Genomic DNA, 21,318 nt, shown 5'->3' on the forward strand with positions numbered 1-21,318 from the left:
GGGCGAATTTGCTAGAACCAATCATCTTGCAGTGCAACCAGAGGGAGAGGAAAAGCTGGCTGCGATGCATTAGGAGACAGAACAGGATCAGTGGCTGCAATAAGACTGTACAGCCACACCTCCTTCTCAGCAGGTGCCTAGCACCCCTTTTGAACTGATGGGGCCCAGGCCCCGTACAAGGGGGCTGGTTGTGCTGCCTTATCCGCGGCCCTGCATATCACTTACAAGGAGGCTGAAAGACCAGTCTCCCTGCACCATGAGATCTCATGCATGCACAGTGAGGAACTAGTTATGATTTATCAGGAAGTCACAGTCTGATACCAAATTCAAAATGATGGACCAGAGACCTGCAACAGTGAGAAGAACTGGCTGCAGGAAGACAGTGCTGGAATGCATGAACTGGTAAGTACCTGATTTTCCAATTGATTTCCTGATTTTCCCAGAATTTGTATGTGCTAACTTTTGAATTTTCTTTTTAAAGGAGAAGTCCAGTCTGGGCTTAATCACCTGTACTTCTCCTAAGGGTCACAGGAGTGCAATTAGTTTTGCACTCCTGTGACCCATTTTCAGCAGAGAGCATTCTGAAGTCCACTCTCTGCTGACATCACCAAGTTTAGTCCAGGCACTGCGTCATCCCAACTTTGGAAGATTGGATCTGCCAAGTTCCTGGACTGATGGTAGTCTCAGCCTCTCAGCGAGCCATTGAGACAGCCGCTCCCCATCCTTCCGCAGCTCAGCGCTCCAGTGAGCATGGAGGAGCAGAGCAGGAGAGCTGCTGATTGACAGTCAGCAGCTCTTCTTTCGGGGAGCCAAGAGAACCGAACCATTGGCGATGTTCAGTGGGTCGGTTCTCAGTGCAGAGACAGTGGCATACCAATGCTGCATCCACATGAATAGCAAAAAACCCCAAACCCATACTTCTCCTATAAATAAAGTGAAGTTTCTCTTTAGCAAAAATGCAGCACAGGTTGCAATACCCAACTCATCTCAGGTGCTTATTTTTGTAGTAATCCCTTTTCATCACTAGATGAACTCAGGCTGCCAAGTTACATGATTGCCTAACATTATTCAACCTAAAAGATCAAGGACATACTGCAGGGTGCAGTGCAGGGTGTCACCACAACCATGTCTTCATCTCAGCGATGCTATCTGCATCATTAAAAAAAACACATGAGAAGGTGGAAAAATAAGAGTATCCTGCATGCCACCTGACCAGCCTAAAGACATCTGGAAAAGGTAAGCATAAGTCTTGGGGGGAGGGTGATCAGAGACTGGAGTATGGAATTTTTTTTTTGGAATGGCATTCCCAATTTGTGTTGTAGTGGGGTGATGACATAAAAAAGGGTGCAGATCTATACGTACAAGTATGTAGTTCAATTGCCTACCTGATTGGGTAGTTAGGTAAGTTACATAGCTTTGGTAAATCTAAATTAGATTGTACAAATATTGTATGGTGTCCCATAAAGCAACAGGTGTAAAAATTATGACCACCAACCTAATATTGAGCTAAAACAGCCCTGAACCGTTGAGACGTGGACTTCACTAGACAAAAGCATCACACTGTCTTCGTGGACTTGCCTTTTTTCACCATCTCTTCCCCAGGTAAAAGACGCACACACACGGACATCCACAAAATGTAAAAGAAAAAACACGATTCATGAGACCAGGTCACCTTCTTCCATTGCAATGTGATCCAGTTCCGATGCCTACTATTTACCCCGCCCACTTTCAGGTGCCATTGTACCAAAATAATCAATGTTATTCACTTTACCTGTCTATGGTCATAATGTTATGGCTGATTGGTGTACACTTCTTTGCACATGGCACAGAATTTGGTTCTGTTTCCAGTAGAGAAGAGATGGAGGAGTAGAGATCAAATATAAAGGGGGATTGGGATTTTATGCGATAGACCAACAAAATGTGGCACATAATTGTGAAGTGGACAGAAAATGATAGTTTTCCAATTTTTTTACAAATAAATATGTGAAAAGTGTGGTGTGCATTTGTATTCAATACTTTGTAGAACCACCTTTTGCTGCAATTACAGCTTCAAGTCTTTTTGGGGATATCTCTACCAGCTTTGCACATCTAGAGAGTGACATTTTTGCCCATTCTTCCTTTCAAAATAGCTCAAGCTCTGTCAGATTGGATGGAGAGCGTCTGTGAACAGCAATTTTCAAATCTTGCCACAGATTCTGAATTGGTTTTAAGTCTGGACTTTGACTGGGCCATTTTAACAAATGAATATGCTTTGATCGAAACCATTCCATTGTAGCTCTTGCTGTATGTTTAGGGTCGCTGTGCTGCTGGAAGGTGAACCTCCACCCCAGCCTCGCAGACTAACAGGTTTTCTTTTAAGATTGCCCTGTATTTGGCTCCATCCATCTTCCCATAAACTCTGACCAGCTTCCCTGTCCCTGCTGAAGAAAAGCAGCCCCATAACACAATGCTGCCACCACTATGTTTCACGGTGGGGATGATATGTTCAGGGTGATGTGCAGTGTTCGTTTTCTGCCATACGTAGCTTTGCTTTTAGTCCAAAAAATGAAAAATTGAATACTTAGCTCTCCATAATTTTCCTTTCCTGATGCCTATCCATGGCAGCATACACATGGTTGGTTGCTCCACCCACAACCAACCCACATTAACCACTTTAACTCTATAAAAGAAAGAGTTGCTCCCCCCCCCCCATGTCTTTCTTGTAACTAGTCTCAAAAAATGCAGATTACGGCAAGGGAGGGCATATGCTGCCTAGGATAAGCACCAGGAAAGGAAAATTACAGAAAGGTAAGTATTCAATTTTCCATTTTTCTGGTGCCTCCATGGCCGCATACACATGGTAAAAAAAACTTTCTTATAGGGAGGGTTGCTGCAAAAGATAGTTTATTTGGGGTTACAAAATTGGAAAGTTTTTTCCCAATAGCGCAAGAAGTTAGTGCGGCTGGATCCAGGCTATAATGGGCCATAAAAGTAGTAAACGAAGACCAACTTTCCCTGCCCGACAAATCGTTTCTGGAGAGACCTGTGCTAAAGCTACCCAAGAAGAGGCTATCCGCCGAGTCAAGTGAGCATTGACTGCTCCTGGAACTTGGACTTTGCGGAAAGACTATTAGCTCCATGTACCGACGAAGGGTCTTTGCAACGTCTAGCTCATGTAGCTGGGTCTTCTTCAAAAGCTGGGAGAACCCATTCCTGATTAAAATGGTAAATAGTCAGAACCTTGGGTATGAATTGATGAATCGTTTGTAGAAAGACCCTGTCTGGGAAGAATGTGATGTATGGATCTTGAGCTCCCAAGGCTTGGATCTCTGAAATCCTACGGCCGGAGGTCACAGCTACTAGAAAGGCATCCTTCAGTGTGAATGGATGTGCTGTCAGAGTATTCAATACCAAAGGTAAATCCCACCTCGAGTACAGCGTTTTTCTGGGTGGTCTTAACCTTAGAACTGCTCTCTGAAGTTGTTCTATCAAAGGGTTCATAGCCTATCTGGTGTCTGTTAAGGCTGATAAGGCCGAGACATGTATTTTGAGGGTACTAAGCCCCAAACCAAAATCAAACACCTTCTCTAGAAACAGGAGAATGTCATTTACACCTGGCCTTAATGGGTTAAACTGGTTAGCTTCCACAAACTCTGAAAATTTCTAACATATCCTGTAGTAGGTTTTATTGGTGTATGACTTTCTGGCTTGGAGCAGTTTCTGGATTACCTTCTGAGAACATCCTCATTTCTTCAGTCTTTTCCGCTCAATTTCCAAGACCTTAAATCCAGGATGTGGGTGGCTGAAAGTCCCTTGAGACAGAAGGTTGTGCATCTTCGGAAGGACTAAGGGGTTGCAGAGACAGCTGAGTCAAGAGAGTGAACCAAGGCCTCCTCGGCCATTGTCAGGATGGTCACTTCTTCCTCTGTTAGACCCTGAAGGAATTTCATAATCAGTGGAATTTGGGGGGGGGGGATTGCGTACCCCAATTGGAAGGTCCATGGCTGGACTAAGACATCTATTACTGCTGATTTCGGGGCAGGGCCTCTTGTGAAGAACCAAGGTGTCTTGGCGTTTGGTGGGATATGAATAAGTCCAACTGAGGATTGCCCCACTGCTGACAAATCCACTGGAACACCCCTTGGTCCAAAGACCACTGGTTGCTGATGAATTCCCTGGACAGGAGGTCCGCCAGTTGATTCTGGGGAGCTGGTAAATAGGCCGCTCTGAGGTTAAAAAGATTCTTCTCAGGCCACACTAAAATTGGGGCTACCTTGATGGATAACGATCCGTTGTGAGTTCTCCCCTGGTTCTGGACATAGACTACTGCTGACCTGTTGTCCATTTGTAACAGGAGAGAGCTACCTTTGAGAAGAGGTGCCAAGTGTGATATAGCCTTCCAGGCTGCCCTCAGTTCTGGATGTTGGAGACTACGCCCTTCCCAGTTGAACTTCCACCTTCCCTGGATCATCTGATTTCTGTAGTGAGCGCCCCAACCTGGCATCAGATGTAAGAGTGATCCACGAGATGGGGCCAAGATGACAGTGATTTTGAAGGTTGGGTGGTCTCGTCCACCACCACAGGCTGGACTTCGTTGACATTGTGACACAAGGATCTCCTCCTCCATTGGTATAGAAACCCATTGAAAACTGTGGAGATGCCACCTGGCCCACTTCACCATCGAGATGCATGAGGAAAAAGATCCCAGGAGACTCAGACATTCTGACGCGGACATAGACTTGCTCGCCAGTGCCCTGCTTACTTTCCTTATGATTATAGGGATTTTTTCCGGTGGGAGCGACACTGCCATCTTCTGGGTGTCGAAGAGTGCCCCTAAGCATATCATCCTCTGTGTGGGAATGTGTTGGCTCTTTGCATGATTTATTAACCATCCGCATTTGGTCAACGTGCTCATGACTTCTTGTAGATGGCTGTTCAGGACTCTCCAGATAATGTAGAACATGGATACCCTTCTCCCAGAGGGGAGCCAGAATTGCCAATACCTTGATAAAGGTTCTGGGCACTGTTTATATGCTGAAGGGCAAGCACTGGAACTGTAGGTGAAGTTCCCCTATCTTGAACCTTAGGAATGATTGGAAATCGTTATGGATTGGTATATGCAGGTATGCATATTGGAGGTCTCTAGAGACCATCCAATCTTCTGGCTGTACTGTTAGGATGATTGTGTTGAGGGATTCCATCTTGAAACTTTCAAGCTGGATAAACCTGTTTAACCGTTTCAGGTCTACAACTGGTCTTAATCCCTCCAACATTTTGCGTACCAAAAAGATCAGGGAATAAAATCCTAGATGCTTTTCCGTTTCCCAAGCCGGTATCACTGCTTGCCGATGGACCAGCGTTTGAACATATTGTAGAAGGATTTCATGCTTTTCCTTGGAAGCTGGAAGCCTGGTGGGCAAAAAGGAAGAGTGGGGCGGATGGTGTTTGAATCTCCAAAAATACCCTTGAAGGATTGTGGAAGTGACCCACTGATCCGAACAGGTTTCCACCCAATCCTGAGTGAATGCACTGAGACGGGCACCCACTGACCCGGTTTGGTGGGCAAGGAGTCAAAAACGTTTTATTTTTAGTATATACCTTGAGGATCACAACAGAAAGAAAGAATAGATTGCAATAAAGTGAGCGGAATCGTCCTCTTTGTAAGATTTCTCCTCTCTTCCTGTTCTGGTGACATCTCAAAATCTGTGATTTTACTTAATTTTTAGACCCAGTGGCAACAAGGACAAATGGGGACAAGAGAATTTCCCCATTGGGGACAGACCTGACAGAGGTTCTAATGCCTCCCCACTGTAGCCAAAACTCAAATAAAGAAAGCTTTGGCCTTAAGCATACATACCTAAGCAGCCCATAGATGATTTATTATTTTCATTAAACCATGAGGTTCACAATTCAGGTGGATTGGGGAATCCTGTGGCTGAGCTATTGTGTCCTAGAAACAGGGAGAGTTTCCCGCTGTCAGAATACACTAATCAGTGCTGCTGCCAACAGCCGGTGTTGCCGATCGAACGACATTTACCCGACCGGCTAGTTGTACAGTACTGTCCCCATACATGGATCGAAATTCACCCTGTCCCAGCTGAATTTTGATTCATGTGCAGCTGGCTTTAAAGAGCTTGTTTCATCTTGCAGTAATTGCATAGGTTCTGCTGTGACATCACTGCACAGGCAGCTGCTTGGAGCACAATGTAGGATGCAGCGAAGTATGATCTGCTGCACTTGTTCCCAATGCCCACCAGTGCCTGGGAAGGAGGATATTCTACAGGCCAAAAATGCATACGGGAAATGTGACTGGGGAAAGAATAGTGGGGATATTCTACTGGCCAACAACACTTGGTTATGGGGGGAAAGAGGGTGTTCTCCCAGCAATTATTGCCTGGGAAAGTAGGGGGGGGGGGCTATTTCTTTGACAATCAGTGCCTGGGGGAGTATTGTTCCTTCCACTCACACCAACACTTGGAGGCATTTTTTCCCTCACTTTCATCAACAATGGGGCATACTGTTAAATACTGACATTTATAAATGCCATGTTGTACTTTACATATTCCCGAATGCCGTGGAATTCTGTATTTTAGGGGTGTCAAATTCAATTTCATTGTGGGCCACATTAGCAGTATGGTTGTTCTCAAAGGGCTGGCTGTATCTGGGATGAGCTAAGTACAGAGTGCATGGTTCAGGAGTGCAGGGTTTAAGAGTGTGCCATGTACAAAGTGCTGGGTTCAGGAGCGATTCCTCAAATCTCTCTCTCTCCTCTACCTGGCCCAGGTGTAGTATCTCCCTGTGTAGGTGGCTCTTCAAATATGGCTGCGAGGGCCACATCACAAGGCCTGGCAGGCCAGATTTGGCCAACGGGCCTCGTGTTTGACATATGTGCTGTATTTGGTCCCAAGAGCTGCACTCTGAAATTTGTGCTGCATTGTACTTACTCGTGACCAGTTTGAACTATCTCAACAGCTACTGGTTGCAATTTAAACCCCAACTATTGTGATGAAGTTTTATGTAGGCTCTGGCAAAGTTTTGGCTCATAATCTATATTATGTGTACAGAAAAGCATATGTAATTGTAGCATTTAATTTATTTATTTTTTTTAAAAGGATATTTTGCCTTGAGGTATGTGTATGCCTGTAAGACTCTTGTGGTGCTACGAACTATAAAACACTCCCTTCCTGTTATAGAGAAGAGGGAGAAGCATGCTGTGGTCCTGTACTAGCACAAGAACGCTGCTCTTTCATAGATTCAGTAAAGTGAGTGAATATCAACCTAGGACAGGGAGTGTGTTACTGGCAGGATAACCTGAGAAGAAAAAGCAAGAAAAACAGATGCACAATGTCATTTTTCTTCATCATGGCAATTACAAAATCGTCCTAGGAAGTTCCAGAAAAATACTATGACGGCTGCATATACTTCATAGTCATTGTTTTGCAGTTCATCTCTGGGTAATGGGATCACAACACACCAGTACTTTATTCACTAAAATAAGGTATGTGCAGGCACCTTGAGGTGCTGGTATAACATGAGAAAATTAGATCACACTAATTTGAGGCCAGTTTGCTTTAAAGCTGAATTCCAGGCTAACAGCATATTTGAAACATAAACAGCCTGTAGTTTAAGTGGAACAGTCTTTTAATTAATAAAATACCTTTCTGTTAAGATATTTGGACATGTGCATGAACATGTCTAAATAAAAAAAAAGTAATTTTGATAGTAAAATAAATACAAATTATCACTGGTGGAATATGTAGGGGTGAACGTCCATGTGGTGGCTTGGCAAGAAACTTCTCTCAATGACTGCTGGCTTCGGCGAGCTTCTGTTTCATCCTATCTGATTTGGCACGGCTTGCATTTCTGTTGTTTTCATACTGAAAGAAAAAAAAAAAAGAAAATAAAAAGTTACAATTATTATATAGGTATAGTGCACATTGCCCCGACTAAAGACCAGTGGTAGTGAATTAAAATTCAAGGAGGTCCGGTCACTAAAAATTCCCGGCCAAGGTCTGAATCACAAGTCTGTGCCATGAAAGATTGTATGCGTCTTTCCTTTTTTTTTTTTTTTCTTCCAACATTTTGTTGTGCCCATCAGAGTGCTCCTTAACATTAAATATGCCTATCAGAGTGAACCTTATGTTAAATGTGCCTATCAGTAGGGGTGCAACGGATCGGCACCGATCCGTGATCCGAACGGGTCACCCCGCTCGGATCAGCACACGCCGCAATCCGCGGAGTGCTCCGCGGTCTCTGCCTTAGGAAAGGCCGCAGCTTCGGCCTGGTTGCGGAGTGGTGGCCATCTTGGTGCACCCGTCGGCGTTTACAATGTGATCGCTCCATCAAATGACGAATCGATCACTTGTAAACAAACCGGCGTCATGATGACGCCGGTTCCTCTCTCCCCTCTCTGGAAAATCTGTACAGTGGAGGGGAGAAATCGGATGGAGACAGCGCTGTGGGCTGCATCTGTAGTGCCCACAGTGCTTCTCTGTGACAATTACAGCCACAGCCATGCCTCCATACCCTGACAATACCCCGCCAATACTCTGCAATACTCTGCCATACCGTGCCAATACTCTGCAGTACCCGGCCAATAACCTAATACTCTGCCATACCCTGCTAATACTCTGCCATACCCTGCCAATACCATGCCAATACTCCGCTATACCCAGCCATACCCTGCAATACTCAGTAATACCCAGCCATACTCCGCCAATATTACATTGGGGGAGATGACGTGGATATTACAGTGGGGGAGATGTATATTACAGTGGGGACTATATGGTGGTGAAATTTTCACAGGTTTTTGCAAATTCAATTATTTGCTGGTCTGAAAAATGATCCGATCCGTGACTCTGATCCGAGGAACGATCCGATCCGTGAGTTTTTTGATCCGTTGCACCCCTACCTATCAGTGTGTCCCTTAACATTAAATTTGCCCATCAGAGTACTCCTTAACCACTTCAATACCGGGCACTTATACACCTTCCTGCCCAGACGAATTTTGAGCTTTCAGCTCTGTTGCACTTTGAATGACAATTGCGCGGTCATGCTACTCTGTACCCAAGCTAAATTTTTATCATTTTGTTCCCACAAATAGAGCTTTCTTTTGGTGGTATTTGATCACCTCTGGGATTTTTATTTTCTGCTAAACAAATAAAAACAAAAGGCTGAAAATTTTGAAAAAAAACATTTTTTTTGTTTCAGTTACAAAACTTTGTAAATAAGTAAGTTTTCTCCTTCACTGTTGGCACTGACGGGGCCGCAGTGACTGGCACTGATAAGGCAGCACTGATGGGCACCAATGATGTGGCAACAATGAAGTGGCACTGATAGATGACACTGATATGCGACACAGATAGACACTGATAGGTGGCATGGATGGGCACTGATAGGCAGCATAGATGGGCACTGATAGGCAGCACGGATGGGCATTGTAGTGTACAGTATTGTATAGGGATGGATGCCAATCAGTGCCAAACAATAATGCAGGGCAATCAGTGACAGACACGTGAGACGAGTGAGGAAAAGCCGATCACCGGCTCTTCCTATTTACACTGTGATCAGCTGTGATTGGACACGGCTGATCACATGGTAAAGAGTCTCCGTCAGAGACTCTTTACCGAGATCTTAGTTGCGGTGTGTCACACTGACACACCGCAACAATGATCGCTGCGATGCTCGCCCCCGGGGGCGCGCAGCAGCTTAATATCCTGATCACGTCCTGTCAGGATATTAAAACCACTTTGCCACAGTCATTTTGCTATATGGCGGGCGGCAAGTGGTTAAGAAAAAAAAATGTGCCCCTGTAAACACCCCACAAACCTTGAGGCAGGCAGGGAACCGGAGCCAACAGAGGTAACAAGCTGCAGGGGCGGGGCACGCATATACCATCGTACCTCGCAGCCGGCCGAGTGAGAGCCAGGAGCTGCGAGATGACGAGCAGCAGGGGGCGGGGACACGTACGTCTCACCTCGTGGCCAGGCCAGGAGCCATGAGAGAGTAAACAGTAGGGGTGGGGAGCACACCCAACGTCTTTGGTTGCAGGGATGTTTGCACCCCCAGCAACCAATGAATGCAGAGTGGGGGATTTAGCACTGTACAATGGCGGCCTGGTGGTCCGGAGAGGAGTGTTGCCTGGTCCATGTTCGGACCACAGGCCACCATGTAATGATGGCTGCTATAAACCATAAACTATTTATTGTTAAACAAGCCATCTCTGATCTCTCCAGGTGCTTCTACTGAGATGTTATTTATTTTAAGGCTGATGGCACAGGCAGGACCATTTTAAAAAGGTAGAATTCTAGCAGATAAATGGCTTGGCTTTACATTATCCAGGATTACTGTGGACATTTGGCAATATCAGCAAATAGTGACCAAGAAACTAATAATCGAGCAGGAGTGGTCCAATCAGCAGCTCTGCCTAAATTCTACCCACTCCCTTCAGCAAAGATCATGTAACCAAATGCCTCTTTAACTACTTCACCTCTCACCTGTTCACCTCCTATGAGCCTATGCAATTTTTACAATTCTGCTATGGACGTGCATGGCAATAACTTATACATTATAGGTAAAATATACATTATATATACACAGCGGGTAAAAAGGCGCTATTGACAATTTCAATTTTTTTTTTGTCGGTAACAACATACAAAGAAACCAAAAAATACGTTTAGAAATGAAGTTATGTGCAATAAAATGGAATGGCACAGGGAAAAAGTATTGAACACGATAACTGAAATGTATTTGATACTTCATACAAAATTCTTTGTTGGTAATGACAGCTTCAAGACGCCTCCAGTATGGAGAAACTAGTCACATGCATTGCTCAGGTGTGATTTTGGCTCATTCTTCCACACAATCTTCAAATCTTGATGTTTCTGTGGGCCTCTTCTATGAACTCAGACCTTTAGTTCTTTCCATAGATTTTCTATTGGATTCAAGTCAGGTGATTGGCTGGGCCATTCTAGCAGTTTTATTTTTTCTCTCTTTATTTGAAACCAACTGAAAGGTTTCCTTGGCTTTGTGTTTGGGATCATTTTCATGCTGAAATGTCCACTGTCATATCATCACTCTGGTAGATGGACGCAGATTTTTTTTATCAAGAATGTCTTGGTACATTTTTCCATTCATCCTTCCTTCAATGACTTGAAGTTTGCCAGTACTGTATGCTGAAAAATGGCCCCACACCATGATGTTCCCACCTCCAAACTTCACTGTTGGTATGGGGGTGTTTTTGGGGTGATGGGCAGTGCCATTTGACCTCCAAACATGGTGTGTATTATGACATCCAAAGAGTTCAATTTTGGTCTCATCTGATCAGACTATATTCTCCCAGTACAGTAATATCTTGGTTTGTGAGCATAATTAGTTCCAGAAGCATGCTTGTAATCCAAAGCACTCTTATAATCAAAGCAAATCTTCCCATAAGTAATAATGGAAACTCAGATAATTTGTTCCACAACAAATTATTCATATAAAAATGATCAAAATATGAGTAAAAGCTCATTAATACTGAAGTAGGAACACTGTACCTCAGTGTAGAGAGGACAAAAAAAATAATAATCAGTTTAATGTAAAAAAAATAAATAAAAAAAATAATAAAAAAAATTACACTCACAATGTTAAGGAGTCTGGAGTTCATCCATGTAAAGCCGCTGGTGTACAGTATACAGCACTATATGTGGCCAGAGGTTGGTCCCCAGTGCTTCCTGGAGAACTCGAAGACACTCAGGAACTGATGACATCACTTCCAGGTGTTCCGATTGCACTCCCACCCCACCCAGTTGGGAGTATCTCTGTGTGTCTCCGACAGCTTTACTGTACATATACACAGTGGCTTTACATGAACACCAGCCTGTTTTTACAGTAAAACTACTACTCGTATATCAAGACAGCGCTCATATAGCAAGACAAAAAAAAAAAAAAAGTTGCTAGTCTTTCAAAACGATTGTATACCGCGTTACTTGTAAACCAAGGTATTACTGTATTTCACAGGCTTGTTTAAATCTTGTGCAGTAAACTTAAAACAAGCTTTAACATGCTTTTTTCTTCAGCAATTGAGTCTTTTGCAGTGAGCGTGCATAGAAGCCACGATGGTTGAGTGCATTACTTATTATTTTCTTTGAAACAATTGCACCGTGGAGGAGGAATCTTTCTGGCGAGTGTTGAACCGAAAGGGGAGCATGTGTGGAATTCACCTAATTTTTTTTACCAAGGGATATCGTTTATCCAGGCACAAGTCCCTTTGGAAGTTAATTTTATTTTTTGAACTGTGATTTTTTTTTTTGGGTTTACACCAGTGGTTTCTTACACACAAATACATACATTTCATATATTACACACAAAGTATAATCCAGTTTTTATGGATACTTTTTGCACAATAAGCATACTGAGCACTTTATATGGGAATTTTTTGGTTTATGGATCTTTTTATTAGCTATCCAGGATTGCAAATGTTATATTAAAGTGGTTCTTCACCCTAAAGGGGAAGTTCCGCTAATCTGATCCCTCCCCCCCTCCGGTGCCACAATCGGCACCTTTCAGGGGGGAGGGGGGGTGCAGTTACCTGTATAATCCAGGTATCTGCACCCACTTCCGGGCAGACCGCCGCAGACCCCGGTTGTGTTCTGGGAAACACACAGTTCCCAGAGACACAGCGGGGGACCATAAGAGACGCGCAGCGTGACTCGCGCATGCGTAGTAGGGAACCGGGCAGTGAAGCTGTAATGCTTCACTTCCAGATTCCCTGACAGAGGTTGGCGGCGGGGGCAGCAGCGAGACGAGCGATCACTCGTCATCTGCCGCCGACATCGCTGGACCCTGGGACAGGTAAGTGTGATCTTATTAAAAGTCAGCAGCTGCAATATTAGTAGCTGCTGGCTTTTAATATTTTTATTTTTTTTTTAGGTGCAGAACCGCTTTAAGTACTCATACGGTTTGTGTTATTTGAAGAGCTAGGACATGTTATTAGAGGGTTTATTTTATTTTTCCAACTTTTTTAACATAATCCCTTATTAGATTTAGCCAGCACCATTTTACCTCCCTTTCCTTATAACTTTCTTACCAACACCACTCTGTGGAGCTTTTGGGGTAGGCAGCAGCCACACCGGTTTTACCATAGAGCGGAAAATTGTACCTGCTAATTCCAGGTCTTTCTGAAGCTCTCAAGTGGTCATCAGCTCTTGACCAACTCTTCTGATATTTTCACTCTACACAAGATTTCAAGATATTTTATGAGGAGCATCTGGTCAGGGCTGGTTTATGGTGAAATTATGTTCTTTCCGCTTCCGGATTATCACCCCAACAGTGCTCACTGGAACATTTAGAAATCTTTTTGTAACCAAATGCCATCAGTATTTTTTGCAACACTAAGGTTGTGAAGGTCTTGAGAGAGCTCTTTGCTTTCACCATCATGAGCTGTTTCTTGTGTGACACCTTTTTACAGGCCATCAGTTGAGACTGAACCAGCTAATATTAATTTGTACTGAGTAGGGGAAGGAGTGGTTTCTAATTACTGATAGATTTCAGCTAGTGTCTTGGTTTTCCATGCCTTTTTTGCACCTCCTTTTCTTCACGAGTTCCTTATTTTTTTGCCTGTGTTATTCCATTTTATTACACATAACTTAATTTCTGAACTTTGTGTGTATGGATTGATGGGTTGTTACCTATACATTGTAAACATGTCATATCACTAGCACCTTTTAAAAATAGATTTACATAGAAAAATTGTGACGTGTTCAATACTTATTTTGCTCATATTTATTTACGTTTTGCTTTTCATAATGTTTTTTTTCCCCCACAATCCTTAGACAATAAATGCACCTTTTTTTTTTAGCAGTGTTAGTTTAAAATAAATAGTGTTACTGCATGCACAATGTACACATTTTATTCTGTAATTTGTTACAAAATTATTACAGTTTTTTTTGCAAATGAAAGGGTTTTTTTTTAATTTTGCACTTTTTATAAAATATGAAAACGTATAAATGTATTTCAAAAGGTGTAAAAATATTAGCAAACAAAAAAAAAAAAGTTAATATTAATGGTTAATAAAATAGAAAAAGAACAAAAAAAATATAAAAATAAAGAAAATTAGCAGGAAAATAATGCAATAGTATAATTGGCCCTTATTCTCCTTATCTAAGGGTTAATAAGCGGTTAAACAGAGGAACATTTTATTAAACTAAAAACTTCTGTGTACATGTGTCACAAGCCCAAAAGTCTACAACTAGTTAAAGCCAGAATAAAATCCCAGATGTTTTGGAACTACATTTCCCATGATGCTCCGCTACACCGCAGAGTGCATGAGCAACATGGGAAATGTAGTTCCAAAACATCTGGAGTGCCAAGGTTCGCCATCTTTGCCCTATACACACAGTTGGATTTTCCGACGGAAAATGTGCGCTCAGATCATGTTGTTGGAAAATCCGATCGTGTGTGGGCTCCATCTGACTTTTTCCGTCAGATTTTCCGATGCACAAAGTTTGAGAGCAGGATCTAATATTTTCCGACAACAAAATCCGATCGTATAAATTCCGACGGACAAAGTGCCACGCATGGTCAGAATAAACTGAGACGAAAGCTATTGGCTACTGGCCCGTTTATAGTCCAGACGAATGTGTTTGACGTCACCTCATTCAGAACAATCGGATTTTCCGACAACTTTGTGAAACCGTGTGTATGAAAGACAAGTTTCGGCCAAAATCCGTTGGAAAAATACAGGACGGATTTTGTGGTCGGTATTGTCGGACCGTGTGTATAGCACATAATACATTTTTTCCTCTTTACAGTCCTGCAAGTTATAATTTAAATTGGTTCTACACTGACATTTTTAAATTTTTTTGAATGTTTAAAAATGATGTCTTGTTGTTAACAACATCCTTATTTGTAGTGACGCTTCCCGTTATCCAGGTCCGTTTTTATATAGAATCGATTGTTTATAAAATCGTTGTCAGCCGATGTCATGTTGCTTGTGGGCATTTGAAGCCCACAAGCAATCACTTCCTCCTTCCCTCGATTTGAAGGAACCAGCATTCCTTGCTGGTTCCCATGCATGCTCAGTGGCTACAACTACGAGCAGCAAAATTCTTAATGTTGGCATGACAATGACGTCACGCCATTGAAATAACGTGAGATTTCGCATCGGACCTCCACACTGACTCCTGGGATTAATTACACGAGATCCCAGGAGACAGTGAGGTGGTCACCGGATATGATGCGGATACCCGCATAAACACCGCCCACCGCCGCAGGGACAGAAAAATAACTTTGAAAAGCAGAATGGTACGATTGAAAAAAAAAAAAAAAAAAAATATTTAAACGTCCATTGTGAACTCTTTAGTGCATGTAGAAACGATTGAGCCAAACATAGCCAAATGTGTGCAGAACCGCTTTAAAGAGGAGTTACACCTGGTTCTGTGTTTATTAAAAGTCTGCAGCTACAAAAAGCGTAGTTGCTGACTTTTAATAAACACTCACTTACCTTTCCCACAATGCGGCCGCCCCAAGCCTCGGTTCTCACCGGCTAACTAGTTTGGGCACCCAGCTGTGACAGCTTGCAGCTTCACAGCCGGGTGGGCACTGTGCATGCACGAGTCGTGCTGCGCGTCCTGAATGGCCATGCAATCTTCTGGGACCTGTGACGTGTCCCAGAAGATTGCAAGGAGGGGGAGAGAAGTTGCCTAGTGGAAGTGGGAGCTGGATATCTGTCAAAACTAGGTACCCGTGTGCAAATTTTGAAAACAAAATCATTCCAACATAAAGGATTTGACAAAACAAAAAGGGGGACGCTAGTTCTGGTGACTGTGGTGATACACAGGGATTCCTGCTCACTTTGTTTTAGCTATGGGACAGGAAGTGAATGGAAATTTCTCCAATGAACACAGATGGCAAAATAAAAATAAACTGACAGGGGGTTATAACCCTCTCTTACCCTATACAAAAAATAAAAAGCTTTGGCTTTAGTTTAGACTGGGCTTCAGTTTTAATGAATTGAAAAGGTTTGTGAGCAAGAAAGGCTTGCAACACAACAAGGAGTAGAAGGAGGAGGAATTCAACAGACCAGTAGGGGGGGGTCCTACTGGGTTTCTGACAGATCAAGGATTGCTCTGTGTTTGCAGCATATCTAAAGATCAAAACCACTATATTACCAAAAAGTATTGGGACACCTACCTTTACACACACACACACACACTTGAATGTCATCCCAGTCTTATGTCGTACACACAGTCGGAAATTCTGACGGAAAAGGTCCGATCGGATTATATTGACGGAAAATCCGATCGTGTGTGGGCTCTAGCGGACTTTTTCCGTCGGAGCAGGACCTCAAATTTTCCGACAACAAAATCCCAGCAAACTTTTTCCGATCGTTTGTAGAGAATTCCGATCGGACAAAGTGCCACGCATGCTCAGATCAAATTACGAGACCAATGCTACTGGATATAGCTGCATCATAGTGCAGTCATCACATTCCGAACGATCGGATTTTCTGACAACTTTATCCGACTGTGTGTATGCAACATCAGTTTCCGACAAAATCCGTTGGAAAAAAAAAAAAAAATCAGACGGATTTTGTTGTCGGAATGTCCGACCATGTGTGCACGGGGGCTTAGTCTGTAGGGTTCAATACTGAGTTGGCCCACCCTTTACAGCTACAACAGCTTCAACTCTTCTAGGAAGGCTGTCCACAAGGTTTAGGAGTGTGTTTATGGGAATGCTTGACCATTCTTCCAGAAGTGTTAGGTCAGGCACTGATGTTGGACGAGAAGGCCTGGCTCGCAGTCTCCGCTCTAATTCATCCCAAAAGGTGCTGTATCTGGATGAGGTCAGGACAGGTCAGTCAAGTTCCTCCACCCCAAACTCGCTCATCCATATGGACCTTGCTTTGTGCACTGGTGCGCAGTCATGTTGGAACAGGAAGGGGCCATCCCCAAACTGTTCCCACAAAGTTGGGAAAATTAAAATTGCCCAAAATATTTTGATATACTGACGCCTTAAGAGTTCCCTTCACTGGAACTAGGGGGCCAAGCCCAATCCCTGAAAAATAACTAAAATACTCTCCTCCAAATGATTTGGACCTGTGCACAAAGCAAGGTCCATTAAGACATGGATGAGAGAGTTTTGGGGTGGAGGAACTTGACTGGCCTGTACAGAGTCCTAACCTCGACCCGATTGAACACCTTTGGGATGATTTAAAGCAGAGACGGCAAGCCAGGCCATCTTGTCCAACATTCGTGCCTGACTCACATATGCGTTTCTGGAAGAATGGTCAAACATTCCCATAGACACACTCCTAAACCTTGTGGACAACCTTCCCAGAAGAGTGGGCCATCTGAGACGCCATTAAATTTCATGTGCGTGTAAAAGTATGTGTCCCAATACTTTTGGTAATATAGTGTATCTATGCATGCATTGCAGCGATGTACTGCAGATTTTTGGGCACAAAATTACAATTTGAAATGTAAAACGCACGCTGAAAAACAAACTGCACACCCATGTGATATCATATTTATGTTGAACGTTCCCATGAAAGAACACCAATGATATTTCATACAATTCAGTGAACTGCGAACCCCACGAATATCATGGAATGACATGGTGAATGTGACTGCCCACATCTTTGTGACATCAAAAGAGGCACAGGAGGAAGCTTCAGCTGCTATAGAAATGACACTATATGGTATTTATCTTTGCGGCATTCTCAGGTTGATTGTTTTATTGCAGCTTACAGAACAACTGAATGTGCTGAGCAGTACTGTTCTCCAATTACTTTTTGTTATGCTCTATAGTGTGAAGGTTCTTCCAGAACCTGTCATATTGCTCAACTAACCTGTGTGGGTTGTGTTTTTATATCACAGCAGCCTCTGCTCTTTAAAATTAACTTATTTCTAATAACTCCTTACCTGCCATTGATCTGTCAGTTTTATATAGAGCAAGAGCTGTCATTTCAAAGACGAGCTGCAGCACTACTTTATAGAAAAATTAGGCATCACGACTGCCGCAGACTTGGAGTGTGTCTAAACGCAGAAAATATATTGCAGCCTACTGATTCATAGATGTGGTTGCTGCCAATGCCAGGGAGGGCTGGCAACCTTAGGCATAGGGGGCAAGTCCAATTAAGTGGCCCATTGAACCAACTAATCAGATCACCTTCCATGCCCACCTGGTTTTATAAATGTAATGTTAATAGCAACAAAAGGAGGTTTAGAAAAAATAATGCATCGATGCAGCCTCACCAGTGCCCATCAATTCCGCCTCACCGGTGCAGACAGTGCCCATCAGTGCAGCCTGACCAGTGCCCACCAGTGCAAACAGTTCCCACCAGTGCAGCCTGATCAGTGTAGCTTCACCAGTGCAGACAGCGCCCATCAACACAGCCCAAACAGTGCCCATCCATGCAGCCTCACCAGTGCAGCCTGATCAGTGCCCATGGGACGTCAGCTGGGGGTGTCAGGGTCCGTCACCTCAGCAGCCGCAGGTCCTTGTACTGTGCATGGCCTCTTTGTGGGGGGTGATAACAGCCCGCAACCTGAGCAAGTCACGTGCGACGTAACCTGTGTGATGTATCCCCTCCCCTGGCGTGGCACACGCCCCGCCTCTGAGACTCCTGGAAGGTGGGAGTTAATGTTTTCTGCGCTGCCGAGTTCCTTCCACCGTTAGGAACTTGTGCGCAGCCGGACTGCAACTCCCAGAATGCAGAGCAGCAGCCAGTCAGTGGCCACCTGCTAGTATAACCCAGGCCATAACAGCCTGGAAAAATAAAAAAAGTAACAGACAGGCAGCGCCATCGGGCGTTTTAAAGATAGGGTAGGCAGAGATTTGTCGGCTGCACAGCCATGATGCGAACCTCCCATTCTACCACATCACAAAGGTACGCTATTGGTTTGAGATCTGGTGACTGTAGAAACCATTGGACTACAGGGACCTCATTGTCATGCTCAAGAAACCAGTGGTGAGATGATTTGAGCTTTGTGACATTATCCTGCTGGAAGGAGCCATCAGAAGATGGGACACTGTAGTCATAAAAGGATGGACATGGTCAGCAACAATACTCAGGTAGGCCGCAGTTTAAACAATGCTCAATTGGTACCAAGAGGCCCAAAGTGTGGCAAGAAAATATCCACCACACCATTACGCCACCAGCCTGAACTGTTGACACAAGGTAGGATGGATCCATGCTTTCATGTTTACACCAAATTTGGACCCTTCCATCTGAATGTCACAACTGAAAGCGAGACTCAGACCAGGCAACATTTTTCCAATCTTCTATTGTCCAATTTTGGTGATCCTTTGCGAATTGTAGCCTCAGTTTTCTGTTCTTAGTTGACAGGAGTGACACCCAGTGTGGTCTTCTGCTGCTTTAGCCCATCTGCTTCAAGGTTGTGCATTCCGAGATGCTATTCTTGGTTGTAATGAGCGGGCATTTGAGTTACTGTTGCTTTCCATCTCAAACCAGTCTGCCCATTCTCCTGACATCAACAAGGCATTTTTGTCCCCACACAGCTTCCACTCACTGTATAGTATCTCTTTCTCAGAGCATTCTCTGTAAACCCTAGAGATAGTTGTGTGTGAAAATCCCAGTAGATCAGTCTTTGAAATACCCAGACCAGCCCATCTGGCACCAACAACCATGCCATGTTCAAACGGCACTTAAAAGCGGAGCTCCACCCGAAGGGGGAAATTGCATTTTAAGTACCCCCCCCCCCCCCAAATTTGCCATGTAATTATTATTGTTTTTGCCCCCCCCCCCCCCCCGGTACCTAGTTTGGACAGGAATCTGCTCCCACCTAAGTGGCCTGAGAGAAAATTCACCTCTCCCACTCCTTGCAATCTTCTGAGACATATCACGGGTCCCAGAAGATTGCCTGACCAATGGGGGGGGGGCTGTCGGCTCGCAGACAGCAGTGAAGCCGCAAGACGTTACAGTTGGGTGCCTACACTTGCAATGTGTCCGGTGAGTGTAGAGTGCTCTCCATATATTTAAGGACAGAGGAGAGCATCCAAGCCTTTGACGTTGTGCAGCCACGGTAGTGAGCGAGCGGGTGCTCTCAATACATGTAACAAGCAAATTTTGTTTTGTATATCTAGCAAGTGTCGTCTTTTAGTGGGGTTTTCAATAAAGGGGAGGGGGAGGGGGAACAAGGGAAAGGAAATTGGGACTTTAATTGGAGCATGTGGGTGCAGGTAAATAAAGAAATAAGTTTGTAGACTTGGTATTAGATTGATCATAAACAAAAATATATTATGGTATTAATATATCGAAATTCGATTCAAACATGATATTGACACATCGAATAAAATTCATAATATGGAACAATAGTAGTACATAGTTAGCCAGTATAATCTGGGGCCTCTCCAAACCCCAACGTTAAGGTGATACAATAGAGTGATACATAATCCAATGAATTCATAATATACACACATAATTAAAAACACAGTAATGCCCAATAAATCTGGCGCCTCACTATTCACCATCATTGCTAGTAAATCAGTAAAAAAAAACGATAAAGAGCAACCATCCCATGAGGAATCTGTATAAACACCCATGGAACCTAATATCAGGGTAATATGCATAAAGTAATTAAAAAGAATGTATAAAGTAAAACACGGCATCTATAGCTCAACGCGTTTCATGGCTTTGGCCAATCTTCAGAATTGAGGCACGCAATATAAGTAGGGTAGCTGGGTAGTGATGGAGCGGTACAGAGGGCTGCAAGTCACCCAGGAAAGTAATTGCCGGGAACAGAGGTGGCATGCCACCCGACACCAACCAATGCAGGACAATATCCAGGGTGGGTATGTGTCGATACATATAATACTGGTGGGGCTGGGTTTGGGGAGTAGATCAATCAATAGGGGCCAATAATAGGTGGCTGATGCAATCTTGAAATGCCTCATGGAAAATGTGGGGGTAGAAATTAATTTAAAAATGGGTGATCCCGAAAGATCCCACATCGGTGGTGCCGCAGCACACCACCAATGTGATGCAACCGTGTAAAGTGAGAGGAAGGCGTCACATCTCACCGGAACTATAGTGGGCCGAATGGCGCCAAAACCTCTCAAAGTGCTTGCAGCTGTAAGAACAAAGTCAGCAGGGCAGCGCCTCAACTACGCTGCTCGTCCGGCGTGCGATACGTGATGTCGACACGCAATGCAGCCCCCGCCGCCGCCGCCGCCCCCCCCACATTGGATAGGGATGGAGGTATTCAACCTTACCAGGCCAGATCCTCATTTAAAGTCCCAAACCCTCCTCATGCCTCTCCTTTATGGTGGAAGAAATAATGGACACCTATGCTAACTGAAGGACAAATAGAGCTTTCTTTTGGTGGTATTTGATCA

General features: G+C 43.9%; 1 protein-coding gene across 4 annotated transcripts in view; it reads right to left on the reverse strand.

The window, feature by feature from the left end:
* Positions 1 to 7,602: 7,602 nt before the first annotated feature.
* Positions 7,603 to 21,318, reverse strand: part of CMC2 (C-X9-C motif containing 2) — a 31,867-nt gene continuing 18,151 nt past the window's right edge. For all 4 annotated transcript variants that reach the window (XM_077454609.1, XM_077454617.1, XM_077454601.1 and 1 more), the window contains one exon: positions 7,603 to 7,856. In XM_077454609.1, coding sequence (XP_077310735.1) covers positions 7,779 to 7,856 — 78 coding nt within the window. In that variant the 3' untranslated portion in view covers positions 7,603 to 7,778. The remainder of the gene's footprint in view (positions 7,857 to 21,318) is intronic.

The sequence above is a fragment of the Lithobates pipiens genome, unplaced genomic scaffold, assembly GCF_037356315.1.
Source record: "Lithobates pipiens isolate NorthernLeopardFrog02 unplaced genomic scaffold, aLitPip1_a1.2 Scaffold_10, whole genome shotgun sequence".
Taxonomy (NCBI): domain Eukaryota; kingdom Metazoa; phylum Chordata; class Amphibia; order Anura; family Ranidae; genus Lithobates; species Lithobates pipiens.